Here is a 27714-nt window from a genome sequence, read left to right on the forward strand (position 1 = left end):
CTACTAAACTTGGTTATGTACGAACTACTAAAAGTTGCTGTGGACTCTTAAAATACCTGGCTACACCACCAGCAATCTTCTTCTCTAGATCCTTCTCGAAGGCCTTCTTGGGCTTAGTTTCCTCATCCTCCTGCCGTACTTTGTTCTTCTCTTTTCGTTTGTAGTAGAAAACTTCCCAGGCCAGGGTTATCATGGCGAGACCGAGGCCGAAAAGAGTCGCTATGAACACGCCGCCTGAAGCACAGAAAAAGTTTTTATTTAATACAACAGTCCAAAAAAAAACAAGTAAGTATTAAATATGCGACCTCCTCTGGAGTTGCAGGCGTACATTGGCTACGGAGACTGCTCACCATCAGGTATGCTGTATGCTTGTTTCCCACCGACCTAGTATATTTAAAAAAAAAAGCGCGTATGTCAGCGGTAAATACCCGAATAGGCCCAAATTTATGATTGGCAAAATGATTGAAATTCTGCTCGGTATTGGTGAAACATGTAACCGTTTTACCATTTAGGTCTGTACAATGTAAAGCCCGACCAGAATATGATGATCATTGTCAAGAGGGCGCTGTTATTCTTATGTGACAGTTTCAATATAGTATGAAAAATTATTTAGTACCAATAAAAATTAAGCAATATGGCGCGTAATCATTTATTACTAGGCATCGGAGTTTTTATCGCCTGGTAAGACTAATAGCGTGCTATGGAGTCGACATTAGCAATAAAATTCAATTAATATTAATACTCATTCATCTATTTAATAAGTGATTTTAATTTTATAACTAAGAACTAGAACTTTGACGAGTTATATACTATACTTTAATTTCGTAACGTCTTTGAATATATAAATATTAAAAATAAGAATAATTACTACTTTTTGTATTGATTATAGTACGAAATTTCATTAAAAAAGAACAATATGGATATTAAAAGAGAATTTAAAAAATAATAATAATATGTAAGTATATTAAGAATGGTCATTATTTTTTATTCGTAATATTTATGTCCTGAAAGACAAAATTAAAGGATTGTTTACAAACATTATTTTTCCTGTAAAATTAAAATTACTACTTACATAAGTGAATGAGTATGAGTATGAATATGAGTTGAATTTTATAGCTAATGTCGACTCCATAGCTCGCTATTAGTCTTACTGTAGATGTTAGCCCTCGGTAATTCCTATTTTTGCCACGTAGAACCCGATCTTGACTTTATATTTCAAAAGCAATTTATACGTACATTGTCAACTCGATTTACAAGTTCAGATTTCTCACGTACCTAAACTTTCCAAAGTGATACCCTCAGACTCGTCAGCATCAGGGCATTGTTGTCGTGCTGTTTCATTCCAGTACCTAAAAAAATGTTTAACCATTAAATCTGTTTTCAAAGTACCATGTTTTTTTTTTGTTTACAATATTACAATGCAATCGTTTCCTAATTATGCTGGCTTACTTAGCAGCTAAATGCTCTTAAAATCGTTCCTTCTACAACTCCAGCAATGCTCTGCGCCTGCTGCAGCCTGGAACCCTGCTGGCGATCAGACACTTCAATATTCGCAGTGAACTCAGCAGCCAGCTGTTGCTATAAATGCTCCTTCTGCAGATTCAGTAAAGGTCTGGACAGCTCCTCTTAAAGCCTGCATGCTAGACGTAAGGCTGCTCCGCAAATACCTCGCCTCAGTTAGCTTACAGTTAAAACTCACTTAGCAGCCAGCTGTTCCAATAGTCGCTCCTTCTGAAGGTCCAGCAGAGCCCTGGACAGTTCCTCTTGAAGCCTGGAGCCCTGCTGCACGGCGATGGCATAAGGCTGCTCTGCAAATACCTCGCCAACCTCAGTTAGGTTGCAGTTCAGGGTCACCTCGTATCTAAAAACAGCCCAATCGCTTTAATTCTTTGGACGTCAAAGTCGTCTAATAACACAATCTCTCTGCGTCGGTCGTCAGATGCAAAGTACCATCGCTCATACTGTTAACTGTCCATCCACCATGGACTTTATTACAAAAGGCATAAGGTCCACCGATGAACAGTTAAGTGTGTTGCTGTTTGTATGGGGTTGCCCAGCTCATGAGGGTGCCCTCACCGGACCTTCATGGGATTCCGACCCGTCATGTCTATAAGATATTACGGAATGAGCTCTTCGGAATTGAAATATTCGGAAATTGCGACCGACTAATGAAATACACCGCTGGAAACAGTAACAGACCAGTTGGAAACAAAATTCGACATCAGCACAGACAGATTGAAGGAAACTTTTGACCAGTAGTGTACCTGAGGGTATAAAAATGCGGTTCCTTTCTATAACATTTATGACAAACCAGTTCATCGGCTTTAAAAGATACAGGATTTGATTCTTACTTGATTTCGGCGGAGTCGTGTATGAAAGCAAAATCGGCATCCGTATGCTCGTCTACCTGTCGGAACCCGGTCTTAGCGTCTGGAACAGGCACTGAAAGAAATCAATAAGTCTTGTAACGTAACAAGTAATGTTAATTCATAGCGATTTAAGGATTACAGCAAGAATCGTTGGATGAGAACGGAGAACGACCAGTCATTGCAGAGATTCATGGGGTTAGAAGACAGTTTATAAAGTGTGCTCGATGGCATCAAGCCTTTTTATTTTTAGCTTTTATTTAACTTGCCCTTTTAGTATGTATGTATGTGTGGGTCAAATATTGGAAGCTAAATTTGACCCACTTCCCTATCTCCAATTGAGCTGAATATTTGCACACTTATGTAAGTCGGGTGACAATGCAATGCTAATATAGTACTATCGAGCTGATCTGATGATGGAGACAGGAGGTGGCCATAGGAACTCTATGATGAAACAACGAAATCTAATTGTGTTCGGGGTTTTTAGAATTGTCTCGATGAGTATCAGTTGCCTGTGGAAAGAAAAGTACAGTCAGCGATAAAAACTTGTACCTTCCCAATTTTTTTTTTTTTTGCCAAAAACGTTAAAAATCTATAATATATTTTTTTGTACGTTTTTTGTAGCTGTAAATGCTGTGAAATGTTGACTGACTCGCAAAACGTCTCTTTGATGACATTTGACCCTTTCGGCCCGATTCGAAGAATGCAATACGATAACGATAAGTTCTAGTTTAGATAAGTTCTCATTTAGATACGTTTGTATGTGGTATAATTGACAGAAGCAGCTCGATTCGGGCTACCAATGTCACTTTGATGTTAGAAATATCGTAGATAGATCTTATTGGGATCACAGCGGAATCGAAATGAACGTCAATTTTGACATGTCGTTTAGTTATCGATCTTTTAAAGATCTTTCCAAGATCTTAAACGTGTCTTAATCATTCTTGGAATCGGGCCGTTTGAATTAACTTGCAGAAAAAGGGATATTTTGTGAAGTGAACGGAATGTGAAAGGAATTTAAGAGGGAAGAATAGATTTGCGATCCTAGTGAAATAACGGTACTTTTTCTATGAAATTCCATTTCGAGAGAAAACGTTTTCCAACTAAATTTTACCAAGTCACTTTGATTTTGATGTTGATCGCTTCATAGAATAGAATAAAATAGAATAGAATAGAATAGAATAGAATAGAATAGAATAGAATAGAAGAATAGAATAGAAGAAATTTATTCAGAAAACGCCTAAGTTTAGGTACCTAATACATGAGACGACAGAATCAATTTATTATTAAGCGTCACTGAAAAGGTCTCCACTCAGCTTAATGTCAAGATACCACCTAAGGGTCTCGACGCTGGTCTTCCGTGGCTTTCGTGAAACGTTAAACGTTAAACGTTTCGTGGAAACCTTTCCGAGAGAGCGCAGCTACACTCTAAAGTACAAAATTTTATATATTTAAGTACAGATCATCTTAAATACTTCATCATAAATATATTCTAGGTATTCGCTTTTTTTAATTGCAAATTTAAAAAAAAATGAAACCTATAAACCTAGTTTTTCATTGTGTCAATAACATACTAAAAAATAATGAGGAATGGAAAATATTTAGAAGTGGAAAAACGTTTTCTGTTTTTGTATGGACACGCTAAAGAGCATTACCTATATCCCCTAATTATCCTTGAAAACACAGTTCTTAAGACTAATGTCTACTTACTAGAAGCATTGATGGCCAACAATATGTGTCCGTACTGCTCCCTGATTGGATAATCCCAGACCCGATACTGAGACTGGTCTGATGTCGCGTTCAGTGTTATTTCCTTCCACACTCTGGGAATAAGAACGCAGAAAAGTCAAATGAAATCAACGGAATCGTTTTCAAAAGGAACGGGTTTATAGACGAGAGCGAATAGTAAGAATTGCTAAGCAACAATCTTAGCTTATTCAACGACTCTTCTTATTAGGGTTCCGTAGTCAATTAAGAACCCTTATAGTTTCGCCATGTCCGTCTGTCTGTCCGTCCGCGGCTTGTCCCCGTGGTTGTTAGTGCTAGAAAGCTGAAATTTGGCACGAATATATAAATCAGTTACGCCGACCAAGTCGAAAAAAATAAAAACTAGTAAAATGATTTTTAGGGTGGATTTTTTCTTCTACACGAAAAGCGGGAATGATTATTTTTCACTTCAACCCTATAGTGTGGTGGGGAGTCGTTGGATATGGGTCTTCAGGAACCATTTTTTATAAATGTATTTTTTTCGGAAATAATCGCTCTGAAATAATTATTTTGACTAAGTCCTACAGTAAGCTCAATAAGACTTATAATGTGGGTAGTTAGACGATGTATATAATATATACTGTGACACCAATCACCTAGAACGACGTACCAGTAACACCATCCTGCACGGAGTAGCGCAACTACACCTTACGGAAACTTTCATCCACCACCAATAGATGGCGCAGGCGTCGAGTTAGAACACGCTAACTGTTCGACTCAGATTTCATAAGTAGGCTTGCTGATTTTGTATGTTATCTTTCTTCAGCAGATTAGTTACTGGTGTTGACGGATTCCCGGCTCACTAGTTACGATCTACCGACTACTAGGTGACGCATAACGGCTCCCGTATCGTTACTTTAGTACTCGGCGCATAAATTATAAGTGTACCTTACTCTGACCGTGGTTGGTATCAATAAAAGATATCCGTGCACATTGTGGTTTTACATCTCGCCCCATCGCTCCCGAGTCCCGGTTACATCTGGCGCATCAACGTTCGGCCGAAGTCAACCAAGCTGGCGGATTCTGAAAACGAACCCTCGAACACACCCAAATCGAGACCTACGCTGAGAGTGGGGTTGAGACCACGTAAACTTCACGTACCTTCGAGTAAAAAGAAGATGGCTCACATATCCATGTCTACGGAGCAGCTACAGCAATTGGTGACGTCACTTACAGCTGCTGCCCTGCAAGCTGCAACTGGTGGTGTCAAGACTACAACGGCATCATTTGCTAACGTGTCATTTTCCTACGACGGCACTAGAGAATCCATTCGCCTGGAAGAGTTCTTATCAGCCGCATCAGTCTATAAAAAAGTTAATGACATGTCGGACGAAGCTGCTATTATGAGTCTTCCTTTGGTGTTGAAAGGTGAAGCTTCGACATGGTGGCAAGGAGTTAAAGATAGTATTACCTGTTGGACCGACTTTGAGGCAAGACTGCGTCACGCGTTTGCACCAAAAATATCTGGCGTCCAAATATTCCAGGAAGTGTTTTCACGCAAGCAACCGGCAGACATGCTGACAGAGACATTTATTGCAAAGAACAGAGCCCTGTTGACTCAGCTACGTTCACCGGGTTTGACAGAGGAACTACAAATAGATGCTATTCATGGCCAGTTGCATATTAATATACGCGAGAGGATACCACGTGACTCAGTGACGACATTCGACCAGCTGCTAACTGCTGCTAGAAATGTTGAACAGGTGCTACGTGAGAAGTCTTCATCGGTGTCGTCTACTGGCCAAAGCGAAAACCAAACTGGGCTGAGCAAAAAGAAACAGCGCTGCGACTACTGTCGTGCCACAGGCCATACCGTCGAGGAATGTCGAAAAAGACTGAAGCAAATGAGTGGACAGACTGGACAGGGTCACCACCCTCCTAAAGAACTTAAAACCGAGTCTACCCAAGCGCCTTCACCAAGTATGTCGACTCTCTACTGCTATGGGTGCGGAATGCCTGGTTACACAAGAAGCAAATGCCCTAAGTGTAAAGAAGCTCAACCAGTCAAGTTGGAGAAAACTGGCTTTTGCGCGCTAGACATTAACTTAGACGCCCGCCCGAGAATGCAGGTTGGAATTGCCATCTTTGATGTTATTGGCACTGCATTCGTCGACCCCGGCGCTAAATCTAGTGTGGCTTCCTACCAACTGTACAAATGTTTAAAGCAAAGACAATGTAGTTTTGCTACGCAAACTGCTAATATATCTATGGCAGACGGTTTGAAACGTCGAGAAGAAGTTATGTCTATTACAGTTCCAGTCAAAATTTGTGATCGGACGGTACTCACAACATTTGTAGTACTTCCGCACGCTAAAGAAAATAAAACATTGCTCGGTATGGGTTTCATAGAAGATTCAGGCATGGTCATCAATATACCTCAACGTTCTTGGAATTTTGTGGATCGTCCGGATACTAATTATGATTTTATCAGGGAAGAACCGGATAATGTATCTATGGCCCAGTTCGAGCCAGACTTATACCCAGGCGTGGAGTCCAAGTATACCAAGCCAACATACGGATATGAACCCAAGGTTGTAACCGATGCTCCTCCGTACAACCCTATTCCAGTCAAGCGGCCTCGCCAGTTATTTGATGGGTACGCCCCGGAACCACACCATTTGGACTATATGTTCTCTGATGCGGTACAGTCGATCGAAGAAGCTGCCGTTACCCTGTCACCGAACTCTGAAGCGTTATTTACGGGCTACACTGCTGACGATATCGACCTGTGCGCCTTAGAGATCGGAATGGTTAAGATGGGAACTGTGACCGACGAACAGAAAAGCCGTATTGAAGAGGTTATAACGAAGAGTAAGGAGGTTTGCCTGCCTAGCAAACAACCAACGACGTTGATTGAACACGCAATCGACACAGGTGACCATGCTCCAATAGCTGTACCACCCTACCGGCTATCTCCAGTACGAAGGGAACAGTTGAAAAGCGAGATCGACAAGATGCTCAACGAGGGTATTATCGAACCCTCATCGTCTCCGTGGTCCGCTCCTGCTATATTAGTACCCAAGAAGGACGGAAGTCTACGCCCTTGCGTCGATTACAGAAGGTTGAACGCCATCACCGTACCGGACCTTTACCCGATGCCACGAATTGATGATCTTCTGCGTGACGCCAAGCCGACTCTATTTATGTCCACCCTTGACTTGCGCTCTGGCTATTGGCAAGTAAAGGTGCGTGAAGAAGACCAAAACAAAACTAGCTTCATAACGCCATTCGGGATCTTTAAATTTAACCGGATGCCGTTCGGCTTACGGAATGCTCCTGCTACATTCCAGCGACTTATCGACCGAGTCAAGGTATTGGTAGGAGATGTGAGAATGCTGGCTTACCTAGATGACCTAATCATACTGTCTGAATCATTCGAGCAGCATCTTGAGGATTTGGATAAAGTGCTAAAGGTTCTGAAAGAGAATAACCTGACTATTAACCTCGCTAAATGTCACTTCTGTTGCGATTCTGTCAAGTATTTAGGGCACTTGATCACCTCAAGCGGCTTACAAGTGGATCCCTCCAAGGTGGAAGCGATTACTAATCTACCGCAGCCTAGGAACCTCAAGCATTTGCTATCCTTCATACAAACCTGCTCCTGGTACAGGCGCTTCATTCCAAACTTCGCCAAAGTCAGCGAACCATTGACGAGGTTAACTAAAAAGAATGCTCAATGGGTATGGGAAGAAGCTCAGAAGAAGGCTTTCAATGATTTAAAGTGTCACCTTACCTCCGCGCCAGTTCTGAGGCCAGCGGATGAAACTAAGCCCTATATCATTAAGGCTGACTCGAGCAACTACGCAATCGGAGCCGTCATAGTCCAGGGGGAGGGAGAAGACGAGCACCCGATTGAGTATGCTAGCAGACTGTTAAATTCGGCAGAAAGGAACTACAGCACCACAGAGCGAGAAGCGCTCGCCCTAGTTTGGTCACTCAACAAATTCCGCGGATATATTGAAGGCGGACAGGTTACGTTAGTCACGGACCATCAAGCACTTAAATGGCTACTAACGATCAAAACGCCCACAGGGAGATTGGCACGCTGGGCTTTAATCATACAAGCATACAACGTCACGATTAAGTACGTACCAGGAAAAACGAATGTGGTTGCTGATACTCTATCCCGACCACAATGCGACGCCGATAACTCCAGCAATTGCGAATTATGCACCGTAGTTATAGATATGCCTACACGCAAACCCTCTGAAATACGCAACGAACAGTTAAAAGACAAACATATAGCAAGAGTCATAAAGGCGTTAGAGACGGAAGGCGAAGATGCTATCTATTGGGGCAGCAAAGGATATGTATTGAATAGTGGTGTGCTCTACAAATACAGTCCAGATGGAAATGGCGATGATGCGCAACTGTTAGTTCCTGAGCATGAATGGAAGAACGTTTTAGCGGTCTATCACGATGATCCATTAGCAGGACATTACGGTGCCGATAAAACTTACCAAAGGATATCGAGTCGATATTACTGGAAAGGTATGAGACGATTCATAGAGTCATATGTGAAAACTTGCCTAATGTGCCAACGCTATAAGCCGTCCAACCTAAAACCTGCTGGACTCTTACAAACCACCGCAATAAATCAAAGATTTGAAAGTCTAGCATTTGACTTATTTGGACCTCTGCCAACGTCGGTGACTAATAAAAACTGGATCCTAGTCGTGGAGGATATAGCAACAGGATGGGTAGAACTGTTCGCGTTAGAAACGGCCGACGCTGCAACATGCGCTATGACCATGATAAATGAAGTTTTCCTTCGATATGGTGTCCCTAGGCGGATTCATAGCGACAACGGATCGCAATTTGTTAGTGCTGTCATGCAGAAGGTCACCTTTTGTCTTGGTATTCACCATACATTCACCCCTGTATACCACCCAGCTGCGAATCCCGTAGAGAGGAAAAATAGAGACATAAAGACTCAACTTGGCATCTTAGTGCAGGACAATCACAGGGAGTGGTCTGAAAAGCTTGCTTGTATACGATTTGCTATGAATACTGCAACAAGTCTAGCGACAAGCTATACACCAGCCTACCTCACTTTTGGCCGCGAACTCCGATCACCCGACGATGTCAAACACGATCTGAAGCAAATTTTGCTGTCTGAAAGTTTCGTGCCGGATATTACACCGAAACTTTTATTACTGGCTGAAACGCTAAAGCGAGCCAAACAAATTCGCCAGGACAAAGAAGAAACTCGTAAGGAACAAGCTGATAAGGCAAGACGACCTGATCCAGGATATAAAGCTGGTGACTTAGTGCTTGCCGACACCCACATGGCTAGCCGTTCCGCCCAAGGAGTGAGTAACAAGTTGATGCCACGCCGAGATGGACCTTACCTTGTGCATTCTAAGCAAGGCGCGACATCGTACAAATTGGCTAATCCTAGTGAACCCGATAAGCAAGTGGGAACCTACCATACTTCAGCACTCACTCCATTCAAAGGGAATGACCCAGTCTTACCGGAACCCCTACAGCCTATACGGAAGAGAGGAAGGCCAAGGAAGGCAACTACCAAGGCTACCAACAAACGCAAATAAAACCAACATCCTATCCTACTCGCCGAGACGTCATCGTGGATAGAGGGGGAGAATATGTGACACCAATCACCTAGAACGACGTACCAGTAACACCATCCTGCACGGAGTAGCGCAACTACACCTTACGGAAACTTTCATCCACCACCAATAGATGGCGCAGGCGTCGAGTTAGAACACGCTAACTGTTCGACTCAGATTTCATAAGTAGGCTTGCTGATTTTGTATGTTATCTTTCTTCAGCAGATTAGTTACTGGTGTTGACGGATTCCCGGCTCACTAGTTACGATCTACCGACTACTAGGTGACGCATAACGGCTCCCGTATCGTTACTTTAGTACTCGGCGCATAAATTATAAGTGTACCTTACTCTGACCGTGGTTGGTATCAATAAAAGATATCCGTGCACATTGTGGTTTTACATCTCGCCCCATCGCTCCCGAGTCCCGGTTACAATACTTAAATACATAGAAAACACCAATGCCTCAGAAACAAATATCCATGCTCATCAGATGAATAACTGCCCTTACTTGGATTTGAACGCGGGACTATCGGCTTCATAGGCAGGGTCACAACCCTCTAGGCCAGAGAGGTCGTCAGGAGCGTAAGGATGCATTCCTCCCCCTTCTTCAGGGTTCATACCTGTACAGTGTGTCTTCAGCAAACTTCATATTGATGAAGTACTGGTGTATGGTGGAGCCTTCTACGACGGTGTAGTTAATCCTAGATTGGCGTGCCAACTGTTCCAAAGAAGATACAGGTGTCTATAATAAACAAAGAAATATTAGTAAATTACGTCATGCAAATATTTTATCTTTTTATTTTTTTATATTTTATATTATTTATATTTTATTTTTGTTTCAGGGATGCTTACGATTATGAATAAAATCAAATAGTAGATTGTTAACCAAGGGGTGAAAATCACTCATTTCAGCCGAGGCAGCTTGGAAAGAAATGATGCCTTTCACTCGAGTTAAACACTCTACTTTTCATTTTGAATAAGGGGGAGGTAAAATACACGTGTTAAAAAAAATATGACGAAGTAAACACTTTTATAGTATTTCTTGAGGGTACTTTCAAATAACAATTTAGGTAAAAGTATTGTTATTTATGGAATGGGGAATTATCAAAAACAAATCCATTTAAAACCTAAATTTCATTGCTTATCGTAAAATAAATTAAAAAACGTATTTGGAAAGTAATATGCTTTAGAGCAGAAACATATCACATTCCGCACACTTTATAGAACAACAAAGCAGGGATCGGAAACCGGTATTTTTGTATGGGAACGAAAACGGTATTTTTTCGTTCTTTGTTAATTACTTCTTTTCTAATTAGGCAATCTAATAATACGAAGTCGTTATCTGAAAACACAACTGAGTCCTACATTTAGAGTATAAAATAAACCGAAATATATGGTTATTTCGATGTTTTTGCAAAAAACCGGTTCCGATCCCTGCAACAAAGACCCACTTTCAAAGCATGAGAAATGCGATAAGCAATAATTGCTAAAACTTTAATTATTAAAATGTTGGTTTTAAATGGATTTGCTTTACATTTTCCATTCTTATATGTAATTAACTCCCCATTCCATAATAAATAACGATATCTTACCTAAATTGCTATTGAAATTACCCTCAAGAAATGCTATAAAAAATTATACTTCGTCATATTTAAAAAAAACATGTATTTTACTTTCCTCGTATTCAAAATAAAAAGTAAAAATAGAGTGTTTAAATCGGGTGAAAGGCACCATTTCAGTCTCGAACTATTAAATTAGGTTGTCTGGAAGAGATCGCTTCTTAGCGATAAGACCGCCTGTTGTTACCTAACTTTTACGCGTTTTTTCATTTCCTGTCTATTTTTAAATGTATGGTGCACAATAAAGAACATTTACTTACTTACTTACCTCGGCAGAAATTAGTGCCTTTCATCCCTTGATTAATAATCTACTATACCTGCATCCTCTCAACCGTCAGAAAAGCCGCCAAATTTGCCGTGAACGTAGCCAACATAAGCACCACAAACAACCAATAAGCAGCCACCAATGTGCGTCCCGACAGCGCTTTCGGAGCCTCCCCTCCACCTTGGGGGGTGAAGGAGGTCAGCGCGAACCAGAAGCTCTCTTTAAGAGTGAATTCTCTGTAAAAAAATACAGCAGGTAATAGTTATTTGTGCAACAAGAGAGGAAAGTTGGTTTGTCTTGCGAGTGTTGATTTCGAGTCCCGAGTAAGCGAAAGATTCTAAGTTAGAATCTTGCCCGCTTTTTTGTAATTAGTGTGGTTTGGTTGTCACCTGACGATAATTAGTGCCCAAAATGGTTAGAGTATTCCTATTTGTAACAGTTACGAATTGAGATATTATTTCCTATTTCGCAACTGGTTACCAAATTTACCAAAATTAGTTACGAAATGGGACTAAAAGAGATGCGATAATGAAATTGGCTTACTAACCGGCAAGGGTAAGGATAAGCATCAGGATTATTCCTCGCTGAATAAGGTGAGTATTTATCCAACAGCCAGATCATGAAGCCGGTCAAAACTAGTGCAGCCACGATGCTCAGCCACACTTCAGTTCGAAGTACGGTCATGAATTTGAAGAGGGACGTCTTCCGAGTAGGCTTTCGTATCACTAGGAGAAAGCTTGGTTAATTTAAACATTCCTAATTAATGTTACTGGTAAATAAAAATACTGATAAATATAAACTCGTCCAAGAGCACGTTGAGCAATGCTCAGTGTAGTTATAGTTACCATTCTGTCGGAACAGACCAAACCGGGGCGGGGCTGTTATCATACCCATTATAAGAATTACTTACTATTCTACTTATTATTACTTATTATTCGTTTTGATATATCTATCCCATGATATCCCACGCCATTCGGTTAAAGCGAAATAAAATAAAAACATATTGTATGGGAGGTAACCCAAATTTTTTTTCTACTTTTATTTTTACCGTTCTTACCTCAAGGATACCTATCTACTTATTTGCAGGGCTTGGAACCGGTTTATTTTTAAATCCCGAAATAGACCAATATTTTTAATTATTTTATACTCTTTACGTAGGACTGGATCATGTATTTAGGTAACAACTTCGCATTATTAAATAGTCCTATTAAAAATGAAATAATAAACCAAAGAACGAAAATGAACGTAATAATACCGGTATATTTAGTATGAAGGAAAAACCGGTTCCGAGCCTTGCTTATTTGTAGTTTTGTCTTACCAATTAGTATGCCGCTCTGCTCAAAATACGGTGCCACGAAATCGATCACTTCCTCTCTTTCAGCCGTCATGGTCAATGCTGACACCGCTATGTCAGTCTCCTAGAATTTCATAAACCTCATTCTAAATCTTGGTTAAAAAGTAAAAAAAGTGAATTCTTGTTTGATAATTAATTATGAAACAGGAAAAATAAATCTTCTTTGGCAGCCAGTTACGAAAACCATAGTTATGAAAACGGACCAAAGGTAAGGGAGGCTTGGAGGATTTAACAACTGCGGTGGCAGCATGGTTGCATTATCGATTGTCACTATGCCTGTCACTTTCGCACATACATACTTGTTAGAAAGTGACAGGCGATAAAAAGGCGAGTTAAATCCTGCAAGATAATACTCGTATTGCATTGTCACCCAACTTACATACGTCTGTGAAGTTTCAGCTCAATCGAATAATAGGAAGTGGGTTAAAAGCTTGCAAGATATGATTTGAACATACATACAAACTTTGCAAGTTAAATAAAAGATTGTAAAATTAGTCAATAATATTGCTAGTGGGATCGGGCGATACAGAGACAGGCGAATAACGAGATGGCGAGACGACATTGACTCATTTTGAGATTTTTGTGGCGACTGGCGGGAGCATGCACAAAGCCGTGACGAGCGGCGGAAGACAGGGGAGCTTTTTGCCCAGCAGTGGGACAGAATGTAGGCTATTTAAAAAAAATGTTTCTTACAGCCCTCATGAGATCTCCGACAACACCATCCCACGTCCCATTGGCCAGTCTTCGACCAAACGTGCCCGTTTTAGGGGTAATTATCTCGTAGTCGAAATCCATTGACTGGAAAAACAAAAAAAAACCTTTGTAAATACCTAATATCTAAATATGTATTTTATTGGACTTATTTATTTATTTATTCGTATGGCATTTACAGAGTCGCTTAATTATAAATTATAATAAAATATCTAAGTTCTTCACCCATTGGGCAGCGTTTGCATTAGGTGAGTGAAGATCTAGGGCCTCTCCAACAAATTTCCGTATCGGGCAATTATGTGTAATGTGGTGTATAGTCTGCACTGAGGCCCCGCAGTCGCACGCTGGTGAGTCTCGCCAACCACACTTAAACAAGTAGTCCGCACAGCGTCCATGTTCGGTGCGGAGTCTGTTTAATTGGCACCATTCCTTCCTAGATGCTGAAAAGCCATACGGCTTTTTGGTAGGGTCGTAGGTATTTAGGCTGGGATTTGGCAGGTTGGATTTCCACTCATTTTGGACTTTTTACTAACTGCCTATACATAATCTATATAAAAAAATAAAAGGAAAAATTAAATAAAATAATCATTTATTTCGGATTTCTTTCCATATTGTACTAGTAGCTTATTACTGTACAAGCGCCGAGGGCCCGCGGGGGAATCGCAATCTTCGGAAAAACTACTGTTTTTACCTTTCATCTTCAAGCGAAGATAAACTTTCATGTTACATCATAAGCATGGCTTGCTGTGTAAAATATTATAGGACATTAAATTATTACACAAATTGACTAAGTCCCTCAGTAAGGCTTGTAAGTAAGTAAGTAAGTAAGTAAATATTCTTTATTGCACCAACAATTATACATTTTACATAAGTGTAAAACTACAAATGATTTTTTTTGATTTTTTTGTGTTGAGGGTACTTAGGCAACGATATATATAATATATAAATATTTATAAATACTTAAATACATAGAAAACACCCATGACTCAGGAACAATATCCATGCTCATCACACAAATAAATGCCCTTACCAGGATTTGAACCCGACACCATTAGCTTCGTAGGCAGGGTCACTACCCGAAACAATGTTATAGGAAGCTGTGCTAGGAAAAAAACTTTGGGCGGAGACAGTGAGTACAGCTGCATATGTGATCAACCGGACCGGACCAAATAAGGTACCTAATAAGACACCATACGAGCTGATGTATAACAAACAATTTGATATAAACACGTCGCAAAAATTTGGCTCATCCATATACCAAAACAAAAACGTCTTAAATGGGATGCAAAAAGTAAGCGTGGTAGTTTTGTGGGATATGGAGAGTATAGTATAGGGTATATCTGGGAACAATCTGGGAACCAGGGGCGTAGCTTCCGCCGTATCTGCCGTATCAATTATACGGGGCCCCCGGGGTACGGGGGCCCCCAACGTGCGTTTTTATGATAAATCGTTACCCTTCCTAAGGGCCCCCTAACAAAATTTTATACGGGGCCCCGCCAAGGCTCGCTACGCCACTGCTGGGAACCTAATACAACTATAGTTGATACATACAGAGATGTTACATTTATAAAATATGTTACAGAGGAGTCTGAAGGAAAGAAAAACAGCAAGAAAATAGAAGAAGGAACAAAGCTTGATGGTATTTTCCAGGCGTGCATGAGTGAGGAAGAAGAAAACGAGCCATCATCTTATAATATAATGGAGTTATATGATAATACTGGATATGAAACCCAAGATTGTGGAAGATGAAAACCAAATCTCGAAAGATGAAAATACAGAAATTGCACATGATACAGGGCATGAAAATAATGCAGCAGGTCGAGGAACCACCAGGACTAGACAGATAACCCAGCCCACGCGTTTCGATGATTGTCTTGCAGGTTGTCGAAGGGCTGACTAGACCTCCATTCTAAGAGCTGCGAAAGGCAATATAAAGAATTTCTGCAACTTCTTGGACCAAGCTACACTTGTTGCAGGTTGTCGAAGGGTCGACTAGATCCCCCCGAGGGTTGCCCACCTTGTCGTGGTGGAGGGGCTTAGTAGCCGTGGCTTGGTCTCCCACGGTGAAGCGAAGAGGCAACCAGGGCCGGCCTGTTTGAGGTGCTGGCTGGCCCGAGGAGGACGCTCCAAGTGGGCTTGATAAGCCCGCTTGTGACGCGTTGGAGGTGGACCGTCGAGGAAGAGGAGTGTCGGTATTGCGGTTAGCCGTTCTCCCTATCCTCGACGGCCGAGGTGGGATCGCAGGGGAAGAGGCGTGATGGTATCACGATGCGCCACTCTCCCTATCCCCTGCGACCTTGGCGGGGCCGTTCCGCTGTAGCGGCGTTGGTGGGGCTGCAGAGGAAGAGGAGTGTCGGTGTTACGGTGTGCCGTTCTCCCTGTCCTCTGCAGCCGAGTTGTGGTTTGCGGCAGAACCATGGACCTCATCTGCCGCCGGGCGCTGGGGAGTTTTCTGGCGCCCGTGGCCTCCTTGTGGCGGGCTCGGGGGGGTCCGCTACACTGCAGGACGGAGGCCGAGGAGGAAGGCGCGTCGAACCATCTGGCGCGCCTCGCGTGAAGGGCCTTCGGGCATCCGCGAAGGAGCCGCTCGCGGGCGGCTGCAGCCGGTGGGGTCGCGGATGAGTACGCAAGTGTTCCCGTAATCCCACCAATAAGGCGGCGAGGTGGCATATGGGGGGTTTTTAGTGGGTATACCGTGGGCCTCATTAGCCTAGACGGGAGTCCCACATAACCACTCGGGTCACCCCCCGCACCCGGGTGGTATGCGGAATGCATTTTCCCCCCTAGAAAAAAAAAAAAAAAAAAAAAAAAAAAAAAGGGTCGACTAGATCGCCATTCTAGACCCGGGAAAGCCGGGAAAGCTGTCAACGCCGGGAGGATGTACAAGCGCCGAGGGCCCCGCGGGGGAAACGGAGTGCGGGACGCAGCGACAAGAGCGCGGCGATCGGCCACGGCCTGGCCACGCCACGGCCAACCAGTCGGCGAGTCATCTCTGGAGCGCGTATATTTAATTTAAAATTGTGAACTTCGTAATAAATTTGTCAAAGTATTGCTGGAGTTCATATTGCCCGCCTGGACAATTACTATTATACTTAACCTATAAAGAAAGGTAATGGTAAAAGGTTAAAAGGTGATATTAGAAATCACAACCTTTTGAAACACAATAAGTACTACCCCGTTTTTTGAACTGTTCTAACCTCAAGAGTAGTGGTGGCTTTTTCTTCTGAAATGCTAGGGTTCCTATGATATCTAATATTGTGGTAAAATAATTATATGTAGGTAAACGACAATATTATATAATTTTGTGCATAGTTGGAGTTAATGCTAAAAGGGTGTATTCTTCGGTAGTTATGCCAATAGTTTTTTGTTTGAAAGACTACTGTTGAACCCTGATGAAATCTATGGAACCCTGTCAGCTTGTATTTACTTTCCTTTCGTGAAGTCGGTAATTATTTACTCAAGACACAATGTACAATACTTGTGAGTAAGTTACCTACCCATTTATTATACCCACAGCGGATCTCATTCCAGAACCCAACTGGGAAAGTACCTCCACCTTACAGAACACCGCAGCCAATTAACACTAGACCCTACTCATAGTGTTGTGTTCATGCCGGTGAGTTAGGTTGCACGAGTTCAACGATGGTGCGGGGTGTTAGGGTCGGCAACGCGCACGGAACTCCTCTGGAGTTGCAGGCGTTCATACACTACGGTGACCGCTTAGCATCAGGCAGGCCGTATGCTTGTTTGCCACCGACGTAGTATTTAAAAAAAGTTACTCTCACCTCAGACAGCTTCTGTATGAGGTCGATACAGTAGCCCTCATACATTGGTTCTCCATCTTCGTTGAACATGGGCTCTCCAGTGTTCGAATCTAGCTTTGGCATCGTCCAGGGTACGGCCTGAAAATTGAATGCAGGATAACGGAAGAATAAGGGATCACTATAACAATTTAGTTTTTTGTAAACCGAAACGACATGCGTCACTGCCAAATTTGAAAAAGACTCTCAAGAAAAAACAATTATTGTATGTTTAAAAAGAGATAATGAAAAGTTTAACCATGTCAGCTTCCAGTTTAAGACATGTATTTTTAATTACATTATCAGTTTTTGAATTAATAGTTACGTCTTTATTTTGAACGAAAAACGAAGTATTTTGCAAAATACCCTCGTCTGTAGGAGTAAGGCCTCTTAAAATGTATTTACGAATAAAACACTTAGTTACAGTTAGACTGCTTGTGCTATCAAAATCGTTGCAGTTTTGTATGGTGCTGACTCTAATAACGTTGTTGTAACACAGACATTATATTTAAATCCACCAAGAATTGAAAAATATGACATTTCGAATATCGATCGTCCAAGATAGTAGTACGTTTAGTATCAAATGTATAAACTCATACTAAATACTAATCAAAACAGGCCCTAAGGCAAGTGTACATGTTTGTAGGGGCCTTGCGGTGTCTTTGAAATAACGGACTTTAAAAAAAAACACCGTGTATAATGATCATGGATGAACATACAGGAATAGTACCAATCCTAAAGAACATCTTAATGCCAACCAGCTTGAGAGGAGCTTGTACTCCTCATTAGCGGACCAGATGGCTGCATGCTGAACTGTCTTCACCTTCAGGGATAGGATGAACTTACAGGAGCAGAACCAATCCCGAAGAATTGTCTTATTGGTTCCAAGGTCACTCCTGGGAGCAGCTTATACTCCTCATCAGCTGACCAGATGTCTGCATGCTGTAGACCTGTTTCTAGCATCAAGGATAGGAGGAACTTACAGAAGCAGTACCAATCCTGAAGAATTGTCTCAGTCCTTCCAAGGTCACTCCTGGAAGGAGCTTGTACTCCTCAGTAGCGGACCAGATGGCTGCATGCTGAGCTGTCTCCACCTTCAGGGATAGGATGAACTTACAGGAGCAGAACCAATCCCGAAGAATTGTCTTATTGGTTCCAAGGTCACTTCTGGGAGCAGCTTATACTCCACATCAGCTGACCAGATGTCTGTATGCTGCGGACCAGTCTCTAGCTTCAGGGACAGGGTTAACATACAGGAGCCAAACCAATCCTGAAGAATTGTCTTAGTGGTTCCAAGGTCACATCTAGAAGCAGCTTATACCTAATCTTAATCCGCTGACCAGCTCTTTCTAGCATCAGGGACAGGAGGGACTTACAGGAGCAGTACCAATCCTGAAGAACTGTCTTAGTGGTTCCAAGGTTACTCCCGGGAGCAGCTTGTACTCGTCATCAGCGGACCAGATGGCTGCATGCTGCGGACCTATGTCTGGCTTCAGTGTTGATAGAATGAAACGGGAGCGGAGGAAGATCCCGGACCTAAAATGGGCAGATATAAAAATATCATATGGACAGTAAACTGTCCATATTTTTGAAGTTGACAAGTCAGGCCTTCACTTTGTGTCTGACTTTATGCTTTACATATTTTATGGGTAAGGAACGACCTCGACCGTATATTTTTGTATTTTTCGTCAGTGAATAAATGCTAAAAGCTGTCATGCTTTGCTACTACCATCTCATTGAGTTCCTAAATGGGGAGTTTAAGTCCTTAAGCAACTGAGCTGGCGTGAAGCGTTGTGACTATGACTAAGCCCTAATAATATGATAGTAAGCCTGTCAGCAAGTTAGGGAAAATTTCCAAAAATTAGGAGGATTCTGGACAAATTCACAGAAAATCAAGGAAATTGTACATTTTCTAGAAATGTACAATTTTCATTCCTTCAATAAAGGATCCCGAAATTATGCCATGTGTTGTGTGTTGGGAACAGGCAATTTTAGCTCGGTGTAATTTCAAGCCGGGTTAACAAGTGGTTTACCTATTCCACCAGGCTCTCCTCTATGATTCTTTCATTCTTATGATCAGCATTTTAAGGGTTATTATCTATCAGCATCGCAATAGAACATGCTTCCATTCGAAGCTCTCAACTCCTCAGGCAGCTGCCGGTAGACCATAAACCTAGTGCCGTTCTCTACCACCAGGTTGTTACAGTACTCCCTAGTTGTAATTATCATCCAGGAGTGGAAACCAGGAGTTGTGTTACCTATGTCCGACACTGTCAACTATTAGGTATATGCCCGATGATCTTAATATCCCTGTCCATCTTTAACTATGGCGGTCTTCGCTTCGGACACAGATCCGCACGCCCCTCCGGTTTGCAAGCAAGACATCGTTATGCACATCTTGTTCACACACCAGCATCAGTGTCATAACCGCATATACCTATACTCTGGCAAGCCATCTTTTTCAGTAGAAAAAAGAGCAAAATTCTAAATTTATGGGAGATCCTTCGCGCCTACATTTTTTAAATTTACTGGCTTTTTCTACTGACTAACCTGGCATGCCAGAGTATATGTGATTGTGACAGTACCTTTCACCATCCCAATAAAACAGGCTCTCATTCGAAGCTCCCAACTCCTCAGCCAGCTGCCGATAGACCTTCGACCTGGTGCCGTTCTCCGGCACCAGGTTGTCGCAGTCTACCCTGGTTGTGAAGTCATCGTCGTCCAGCTTGGAGTATGTTTCCGCCAGGAGTTGGAGTAGGGCGGAGAGGATTGGCTGCTTTCGCTGTAAAAGGAAAGAGGAAAGTGGAAGACCGTTTCTCCATACATACGTGGGTCATTTTATTTAAGTTGTACATCATCATCACTATATTGATTTAAACCAACACGATTTTCGTTCATAATTTTAAAACGAATACGGGACTTAATCCCGTAAACTTACGTTTATTATATAGCCTGACGTTTCGAACGTGACGTTACGCTCGTGGTCACAGGCAGACTGACGAGGAATTGTATCAACATCTTGCTGCGCGGGTTTAGCGAACTACCCGCACTTGATCTTGATTATTCACTTTTACGCTAGGGTTGTCACTTTGCCTACACACAACACTCACGACATCCGATGGTATGTGTTGGAAAGTTTTGTCACCCTTACATTTGCTAATCACTGGATTCTACGAAGACGAAATTCCGTGTCCCTCATTTTGATTGAAATTTCTGTGTTTTCTTATTTCAATTGCTTCAGATTGGACAGCCGGCAATCTAGACGAAAACCGACTTCGGTTTTAAAAGTCTCATGCCTCACCGCTAACTACTCTAGTGCCTGCACTGCATCAACTCATACTTTACCAAAATCTATCGTCCCGCCAAACTTCTTGCACCGATATCTTCTCGGGGCTGTTGTGTAGGGTTATAACTGGTGGTAGAATTTGACGTTCATAAGTGCATTGTGATACCCTAAATTGAAGAATAAAGACTTGCAATTTCACAACAGATCTCGGGCTCCTTTAGGGGTGCAATTGGATAGCACCAAGGTGATAATGATATAACTAGTAGTGCGCCCCGCACTGAGAAATCGCGGTTCGCCAAAAATATAGATCAATTAAATGTACCTAGTCGACAAAGGATCGAAAACCGCGTGCGATTTAATTGCAAGGTCTGTGGAGCCCTTAACTGATAGATTTAAGTCAAGTCACCACAAAAAAAAACTGTATCGATGGTAATCCATATTCTTTCTTGTCAAATGTCAAATACCTACATTATGTTTATTTTATTTCGATTTTATCTTGCTAAATATTTTAAAATCTGAAATTAAAAAAGTTTATTATAAGTTTGTAAATCGAGCACTTTCGTTTGATACCAAACTCGACCATACTTTTGTACAAATAACATGCCCAGAATAGCAAGACAAGACAAATAGCTTCAAGTTAGGATAAACTTACTTCAGTTCATCTTCAGTTATTGTCCATCAAACTATCCTCTAATCTAATAGTTCATCTTAAAAACATCTAAATGCTGGGACGTGCCCCTATTAGCCAGCCGTGTGTTCCAAGGTGAATGTTCATTTCGCTTCGCACGCTCGTTCGGTAAAGATAAACTACAGACAACAATTCGGTACCTCAAAATCCTGTGAACAGCTGCACCCATCCTTCTGCCCCATGACCTTGCAGCACTCCGCAGCATCCACCTGCAGCACCATAGCTGGCTTAACGGGCTGCAGCTCCAGGTTCGAGTAATCCGTCAGCACCAGGTTCCAGCGGTAGTCGCGGCGGACTAACTTCTCTTTGACAGCCTGGTGACAGACCAGTTTTAAAATCGTAAAGGTAACATTTGGATACTACGGAAGGTGGTAAGGAATGGAATCTCCATATACCAAAAAGTGTCATCAAAAAACCTTAAATAGGTGGCGCTACAATACCTAGAATACTTGAAAAAAAAAACAAATCATAGACAGCGCACTTCACTCCGTCAATAACACCTAGGTTAATTTAATTGTAATGTAATACTCATTTCAATTGTTTTATTTTATAAGTTACAACATTGTCCAATTTTTAATTAGATTTTCGTTACTTCTGACATTTGTATGCCGACCGGCGAAACATAATGTTCAAATGTAATATACCTAAGACCTATTTATACCTATGTTTTACAAATAAAGCATTCTGATTCTGATTCTGTTCTTAGTTACCTACTCTAGCGCTACTCTGGAGAAATTTGGAACTATTATTTATAGCTGACCACTGGACACTTTTGCATAAGTTCTGCCTATGGAGATTGCGTTCCTAAATTTGGATACGATACGACTGCAGCCAGCGTCACTGCTGCAGAGTTACTGGTGCAAAAGGTTAACGCGGGCGATGTCACTGTTAAGGATGACTAACCCTAGACCAGAGGGCCTACCGCGAAGCACGTTCGAGGTGTTGCCTCTCTGTCGCACTTGTGAATTCGTACGTAAGTGTCACAGGGAGGCAACACGTCGAACGTGGTTCGTGGTAGGCCCTCGGCTCATGCCCGGGCCGAGGCGTCCGACGCGTCATTTTCTATGATCGGTGATCACGAGGTGCTTTCCATAGAAAACGAAGCGCCGGAAGCTCCGGCCCGGCCTCGGCTCGGTCTAGCGTGAGTCATCCTTTACTCTTTTAATAAGTATCAGTGGCAAACGCCCCGCTGCCCACCACGATAAAAAGCTTGGTTGAAGTCGCATCGTTTTTAATGCACGGTGTTCGGAATCCCGGGTGAGGCTGGCATGTACCGAGCATATATATATATATACAAGGTGCCCGTAAGCATTGCGAGAGATTTTAACGGTGCATTCCTGATGGCAACAGAAGAAAAAAATGTTATATGACTTTTTGTGAATATCGCCAAAAAAAAAATGTTTTGTTTTTTTTTTTCTTTTTTTTGAACACTCCTGTACATAAAACGTAATTTTTATTGATAAATACATAAAATTAACTAAAACGTTTTTTATTTTATTTGGGGGTAGCCTCTCCAATAGGTACATTTTTTTTTTAATTTTTCGATGTCAATCAATAGGTATGTCCATACTAGACCTCAAAGTGGCAATACCGCAGTCAAAAATGTGTTTTGTAACTTTTGTACCGACTTATGGCGAAAGAATGATTTCGAAAAACATTTAATTATCTCTGAAACTAGGCCTAATCTAGAAAATTTTATATGGCATTTTAGTTTCTAAATATTACCAGGAATGCACCGTTAAAATCTCTCGCAATGCTCACGGGCACCTTGTATGTAATGAGCATGATTTGTGATAAGCGAAATGTTTTATGCAAATTAGCTATTTTGATAGCCCAGTCTGTGCAAGTGTTAAGTAAAACTCATAATTTCATAGAAGTTTTCATAGAAGACTTGCACTGTCTGGGCTGCCAAAATCGCTGCCAACTTATCTTTATCTGACTCTGTAGGTATTATCTTGCAAATTGCGACATTTTTTTACCACGTAGTTCCCGATGTTTTATTATAATTAAATACCCTTTTATAAGTATCGGTGACGAACGCCCCGCTGCCGACAACGACGAAGAAGCTCGGCTCAGGCCGCATCGTTTTCAATGCACGTGCAGAATCCCGGGTGAGGCCAGCATGCACCCACACGCGGATGTTGGACTCGCCGAGAAGCTCGTAGAGGGTCCGATCCACGTCTGGGAAATATTGTATAGGGAGCGTGCATGAACTGTAGGAGGCAGCACAGGAGCCGTCAGATTTTTGGCGCGAGGCGTAAATGTGATGTTTTTTGTTCCGATGTAGCCCACAAGATGGCAGAACCTACTATGCACAAGAAAACACTTGACGTGTAAATGTGTCTGTTTATGGTTCCGATTCAGACCACAAGATGGCAGACCCTCCAACGCGCACGGTCCCTATTGTGTTATAGAATCAAGCTAACTTTGACACACTTTGACTTGACAATGTGTGAAAGTGTCATAATAGCTATACGTCATGTTTTTTTAGACATTTACGCACTGTCATTGTAGAGAATAAGAAAGAAAGAAAGAGAAAGAAAAGTAAAGAATAGGAAAGAAGGTAGGTCATTGTACCATTAGGCGGGCCATGTGCTTGTTTGCCACCGACTTGGTATAAAAACATTAGATGCGGCGTTCGTGCCTGACATCGCTATATCGCTTTTGGACCTTAACACATTTTTTCATTTATAAATTAAATAATAAAAATACGGAAAAACCTGTTTCATCATTTTATTTTATAAGTCTATCCAAAAGCGACTTTGAAGAACTGTCATGTCGATGGTATTTCTTACGGTAGGGCAATTGGAAATAAAATTTAAAGGCAGGGCATTGCCCCATAATTCGTCCCCCCGCCCCCCTAGCTACGGCCCTGATAATGATATGGATCATCATTCGCCACGTCCAGTAATAGTGTGTGGTCTTTGTATACTAACCAGCCTCGCTCTCCATGAGCAGCGCGGCGTCCGTAGCGTTCCTCGACTCCAGATACTCGTCCACAGCCCTGACCAGGTGCTGCGATCCGAGTCGCGCTCGCACCAGGGGCACGCCTGCGGCGCTGGACAGCTCCTCTAGCGAGTCCCATGGCGACCAGGACAGGTCAACTATGATTGACACGCTGTTTGATAGTGCGGAGCACACTGGAAAAAGTACCCTTTTGTAGTCTAATACTTTATTTATTTGTCGTATGGCGTTTACTGGACTTAAGGCACTCCAAATAAGCTGTGGAATGGCCCCCTTGAGGGAGTGCGACGGGTTACCAGTCACCCTGTATCTATACGGGAAATTCGTAATTTTAATGTATTTGGTGACATATAATTGGCATTTTTAATTATATAATAATACTCACTTAGGTATATTAATTTTAGCTAATAAGCAGATAATTTAAATTAAATATCAATATGATTAAATTGTAATTAAATCCATATCTATGTTTATTTACACAAATAAATTAAAGTAAATAAAGAAGATACTATGTAAATAAATTAAAAGCTGAATTAATTGATAATACTATAACTATGCACAAGTACCAATATAAAATGTTTAACCATTAAATTAATTTTGAATAATTATTAATTTTTACTTAGATTACGAAACAGAAAAAAAAGGAATCAATAATATTTTAATCACTTGCATGATATGAGTAAGATATGATTAGTTAAGTAGGTATTTGATGATAAATGATAATCGATTCTATATATTGTAATTGTATGCTTGAATTTTATGTTTTTGTGGGAATAAATGGCTTTATTATTATTATGGCGTTTACACACTGGTTACATACATATAAAAAACTTAATTCAAAATTTACATTTCTGCAGATAAATAATATCATCTTTTGTCAGGTGTTTAAAATCCTCAGCTGGTCCGTTGTATTTCGTGACGGGGCACTCGAATACCATGTGCTGCACCGTCTGCTCTGGGTGTCCGCATTCGCACGCCGCAGACTCGCTCCACCCCCACTTGTGCCAGAGGTACGCACAGTTACCGAAGCCAGTTCTGAGGCGGTTAAGTCTGCACCATATTTCTCGGCTTTCCGTGAATGCTTGAGGCCGTTTCCCTGGGTTCAACTCAAAAATGGTGTTGTCTACACTGTGCTGAGCTTCCCATTCTCTCATCCACGCTTGGTTGTCCTGATGTGATGGTTTGTGGGTGTGAAAGATTTTGGCCGGTGGGTTTCGAGACTAGTCTAATACTATAAAAACGGGACAAGTGCGAGTCGGAGTCGCCCACCGAGGGTTCCGTGCAAATCTAACTTGTTTCTCTTTTCACAAATTTATGGATTTCAGATTTTTCCCTGTACTTGTAGTGTAAGACGATATTATTTGCCAAATGTCATAGTTCTAGGTCAACGGAAAGTACCCTATAAATTATTATTCCCTTAAGAGTATCGAAATCCAAATATTTCTAATAAATAAATGCTATTATTCCCTAAGTGAATATTTTGAAGATAATACTAATGATTGATAATACTAATGGCTTATGCTAGAACTCATGTATTTAATTGCAATGTTAAAGTTATTTTCATTGTTTCAATTAGATTTAGTCCTCTTACTCGTACATTGCTGTGCCCTTGCAGGGCGTCACATATATTTCTTCACCTTCGTTTCCATCTAATATGATTTGCGATACGCAATAAAGATTTGACCTTGACTTTGTTTTAGAAATATACGTTTTTGCGGCATCAACGGCTGTATCTTTTGTTACTTTAACTTAGAAGTCTAATGGAATGATGAATTCCCATCAGTACCCGCCGGTCACTGATGGGAATAGTTCACATGGGGATGGTTGAGGTACAGGGGGCCTACCGCGAAAACCGGAATTCGCAAATTGCGGAGATCTTTCTCTTTTACTCTCACTAAGACGTAATTAGAGTGACAGAGAAAAATGCCCGCAATTGACGAATTTAGATTTTCCCGGTAGCCGCCCAGAACCCTAAAAAGTAAACTTATTTTCTCTATGAAAATCAATAGGTTATACGTCAAGCACGTCAAGTTTGTTCTGTTTAAGTGCAAACGGGACGCCTATCATAGGTGCAAACGAAACAGAAACACCTTAACTTACATTGTCTGTAGCTTTCATCTTCGTTTTCTCTGTCTAGCGAGACGATGGCCTCGCTCACTCTCAGGTCTGGTTGGGCCTCCTCAGCAAACTTAAGGGCTCTGCCGATGAGCTGCGGCAGGTCTTGTTCATGCGATTCTATTATGAAAACTGGAAGAACGTTTGGGTGAAAGTTGTAGTCTGTACTTTCGTGTTACCTACGATCTTTTTCAAATTAAAGCCGAAATTGTTTAAAGTCGTAACTCTTACGGCGCATTAGCATTGTATATGTATAGATATAAACGCGCGCCCAAGGCTGAGAAACCGGTTTTTCCCAACCGTTATCATGTAGTTAGCGCAAAACCTTTTAATTTCGGTTTCGTTAATAAAACGGTTTTCACGAGAACATTTCCATGAAGTTATTTTCGATTAACACCAATAAAAACAATATAAACGGCATACTTGTCGTAACACAATGGAATCAATTAACTTTTAACTATTTGCAGGTCCTTAACTATGTACCTACAAGTTTTGGAATTTACCCACTTACCGAATCGTAAACTCAACTCCGAAGCCACACATCCCAAATTAAAAATAAAAATAGCCAAAAACAAACAGCAGAAATCCATTTTAATATCGACAAGAACCGCAAGAGCCGCAGCTTTTTACTTTATTTAATAATATTACCGAAATATATTCCTGTAATAAGTAAGGTATGAATAAAGTCAAGAAAATATAAAATATTATGCGTAGTTTTTCAAACATTATAATGTTTAACACGCCATGATTGTATCTGGCCTGACTGAATAGAATTAAAAAAGAAACGTTTATTTATGAACGCATCCAAAACTTATCTACATATTTTTTTAACACTGGCCGAAAATAATTTAAGAACAAAATCTGAAATGTTAGTTGAACTTGAATTCTTGTAGTAAAATGATAAAATGGCGGTATAATTTAAGTGGAATAATCGGTTACCGTGTATTGAATGTTTTAGTAGTTTGAAGACGAAATAATGCTTAGACAACGTCTTGTCACGTTTATTATTGGTAGTGATTTATTGTTTACTTTAGTACAGTTGCGTTCATAAGTCTTATAGCCCAAAACTTTATTAATATTCATATTTTATTAATAAATATATTTAATAAAAAATGTAAACAATCGATTATACTTATTTACTTACTTATTTGGCGCAATGACCGAAAATGAGTGTTGGCCTCCAACACAAAAACACGCCATTTTAACCG

At 41.2% G+C, this 27714-nt stretch overlaps 1 protein-coding gene across 1 annotated transcript in view; it reads right to left on the bottom strand.

Moving 5' to 3' along the window:
* LOC133531734 (ionotropic receptor 25a) overlaps nt 1-27375 on the bottom strand; it is a 32197-nt gene extending 4822 nt beyond the window's left edge. Inside the window, exons 1-18 of the mRNA XM_061870113.1 lie at nt 27018-27375; nt 26492-26638; nt 24364-24567; nt 23442-23608; nt 21568-21741; nt 20039-20235; nt 18830-18989; nt 17439-17555; nt 13636-13740; nt 12907-13006; nt 12136-12313; nt 11641-11824; nt 10325-10446; nt 4077-4189; nt 2352-2442; nt 1700-1861; nt 1276-1349; nt 57-234 (exon numbers count right to left, since the gene is read on the bottom strand). Coding sequence (XP_061726097.1) covers nt 57-234; nt 1276-1349; nt 1700-1861; nt 2352-2442; nt 4077-4189; nt 10325-10446; nt 11641-11824; nt 12136-12313; nt 12907-13006; nt 13636-13740; nt 17439-17555; nt 18830-18989; nt 20039-20235; nt 21568-21741; nt 23442-23608; nt 24364-24567; nt 26492-26638; nt 27018-27096 — 2552 coding nt within the window. The 5' untranslated portion in view covers nt 27097-27375. The remainder of the gene's footprint in view (nt 1-56; nt 235-1275; nt 1350-1699; nt 1862-2351; nt 2443-4076; nt 4190-10324; nt 10447-11640; nt 11825-12135; nt 12314-12906; nt 13007-13635; nt 13741-17438; nt 17556-18829; nt 18990-20038; nt 20236-21567; nt 21742-23441; nt 23609-24363; nt 24568-26491; nt 26639-27017) is intronic.
* Between the last annotated feature and the right edge of the window lie 339 nt (nt 27376-27714).

The sequence above is a fragment of the Cydia pomonella genome, chromosome 25, assembly GCF_033807575.1.
Source record: "Cydia pomonella isolate Wapato2018A chromosome 25, ilCydPomo1, whole genome shotgun sequence".
Classification (NCBI taxonomy): domain Eukaryota; kingdom Metazoa; phylum Arthropoda; class Insecta; order Lepidoptera; family Tortricidae; genus Cydia; species Cydia pomonella.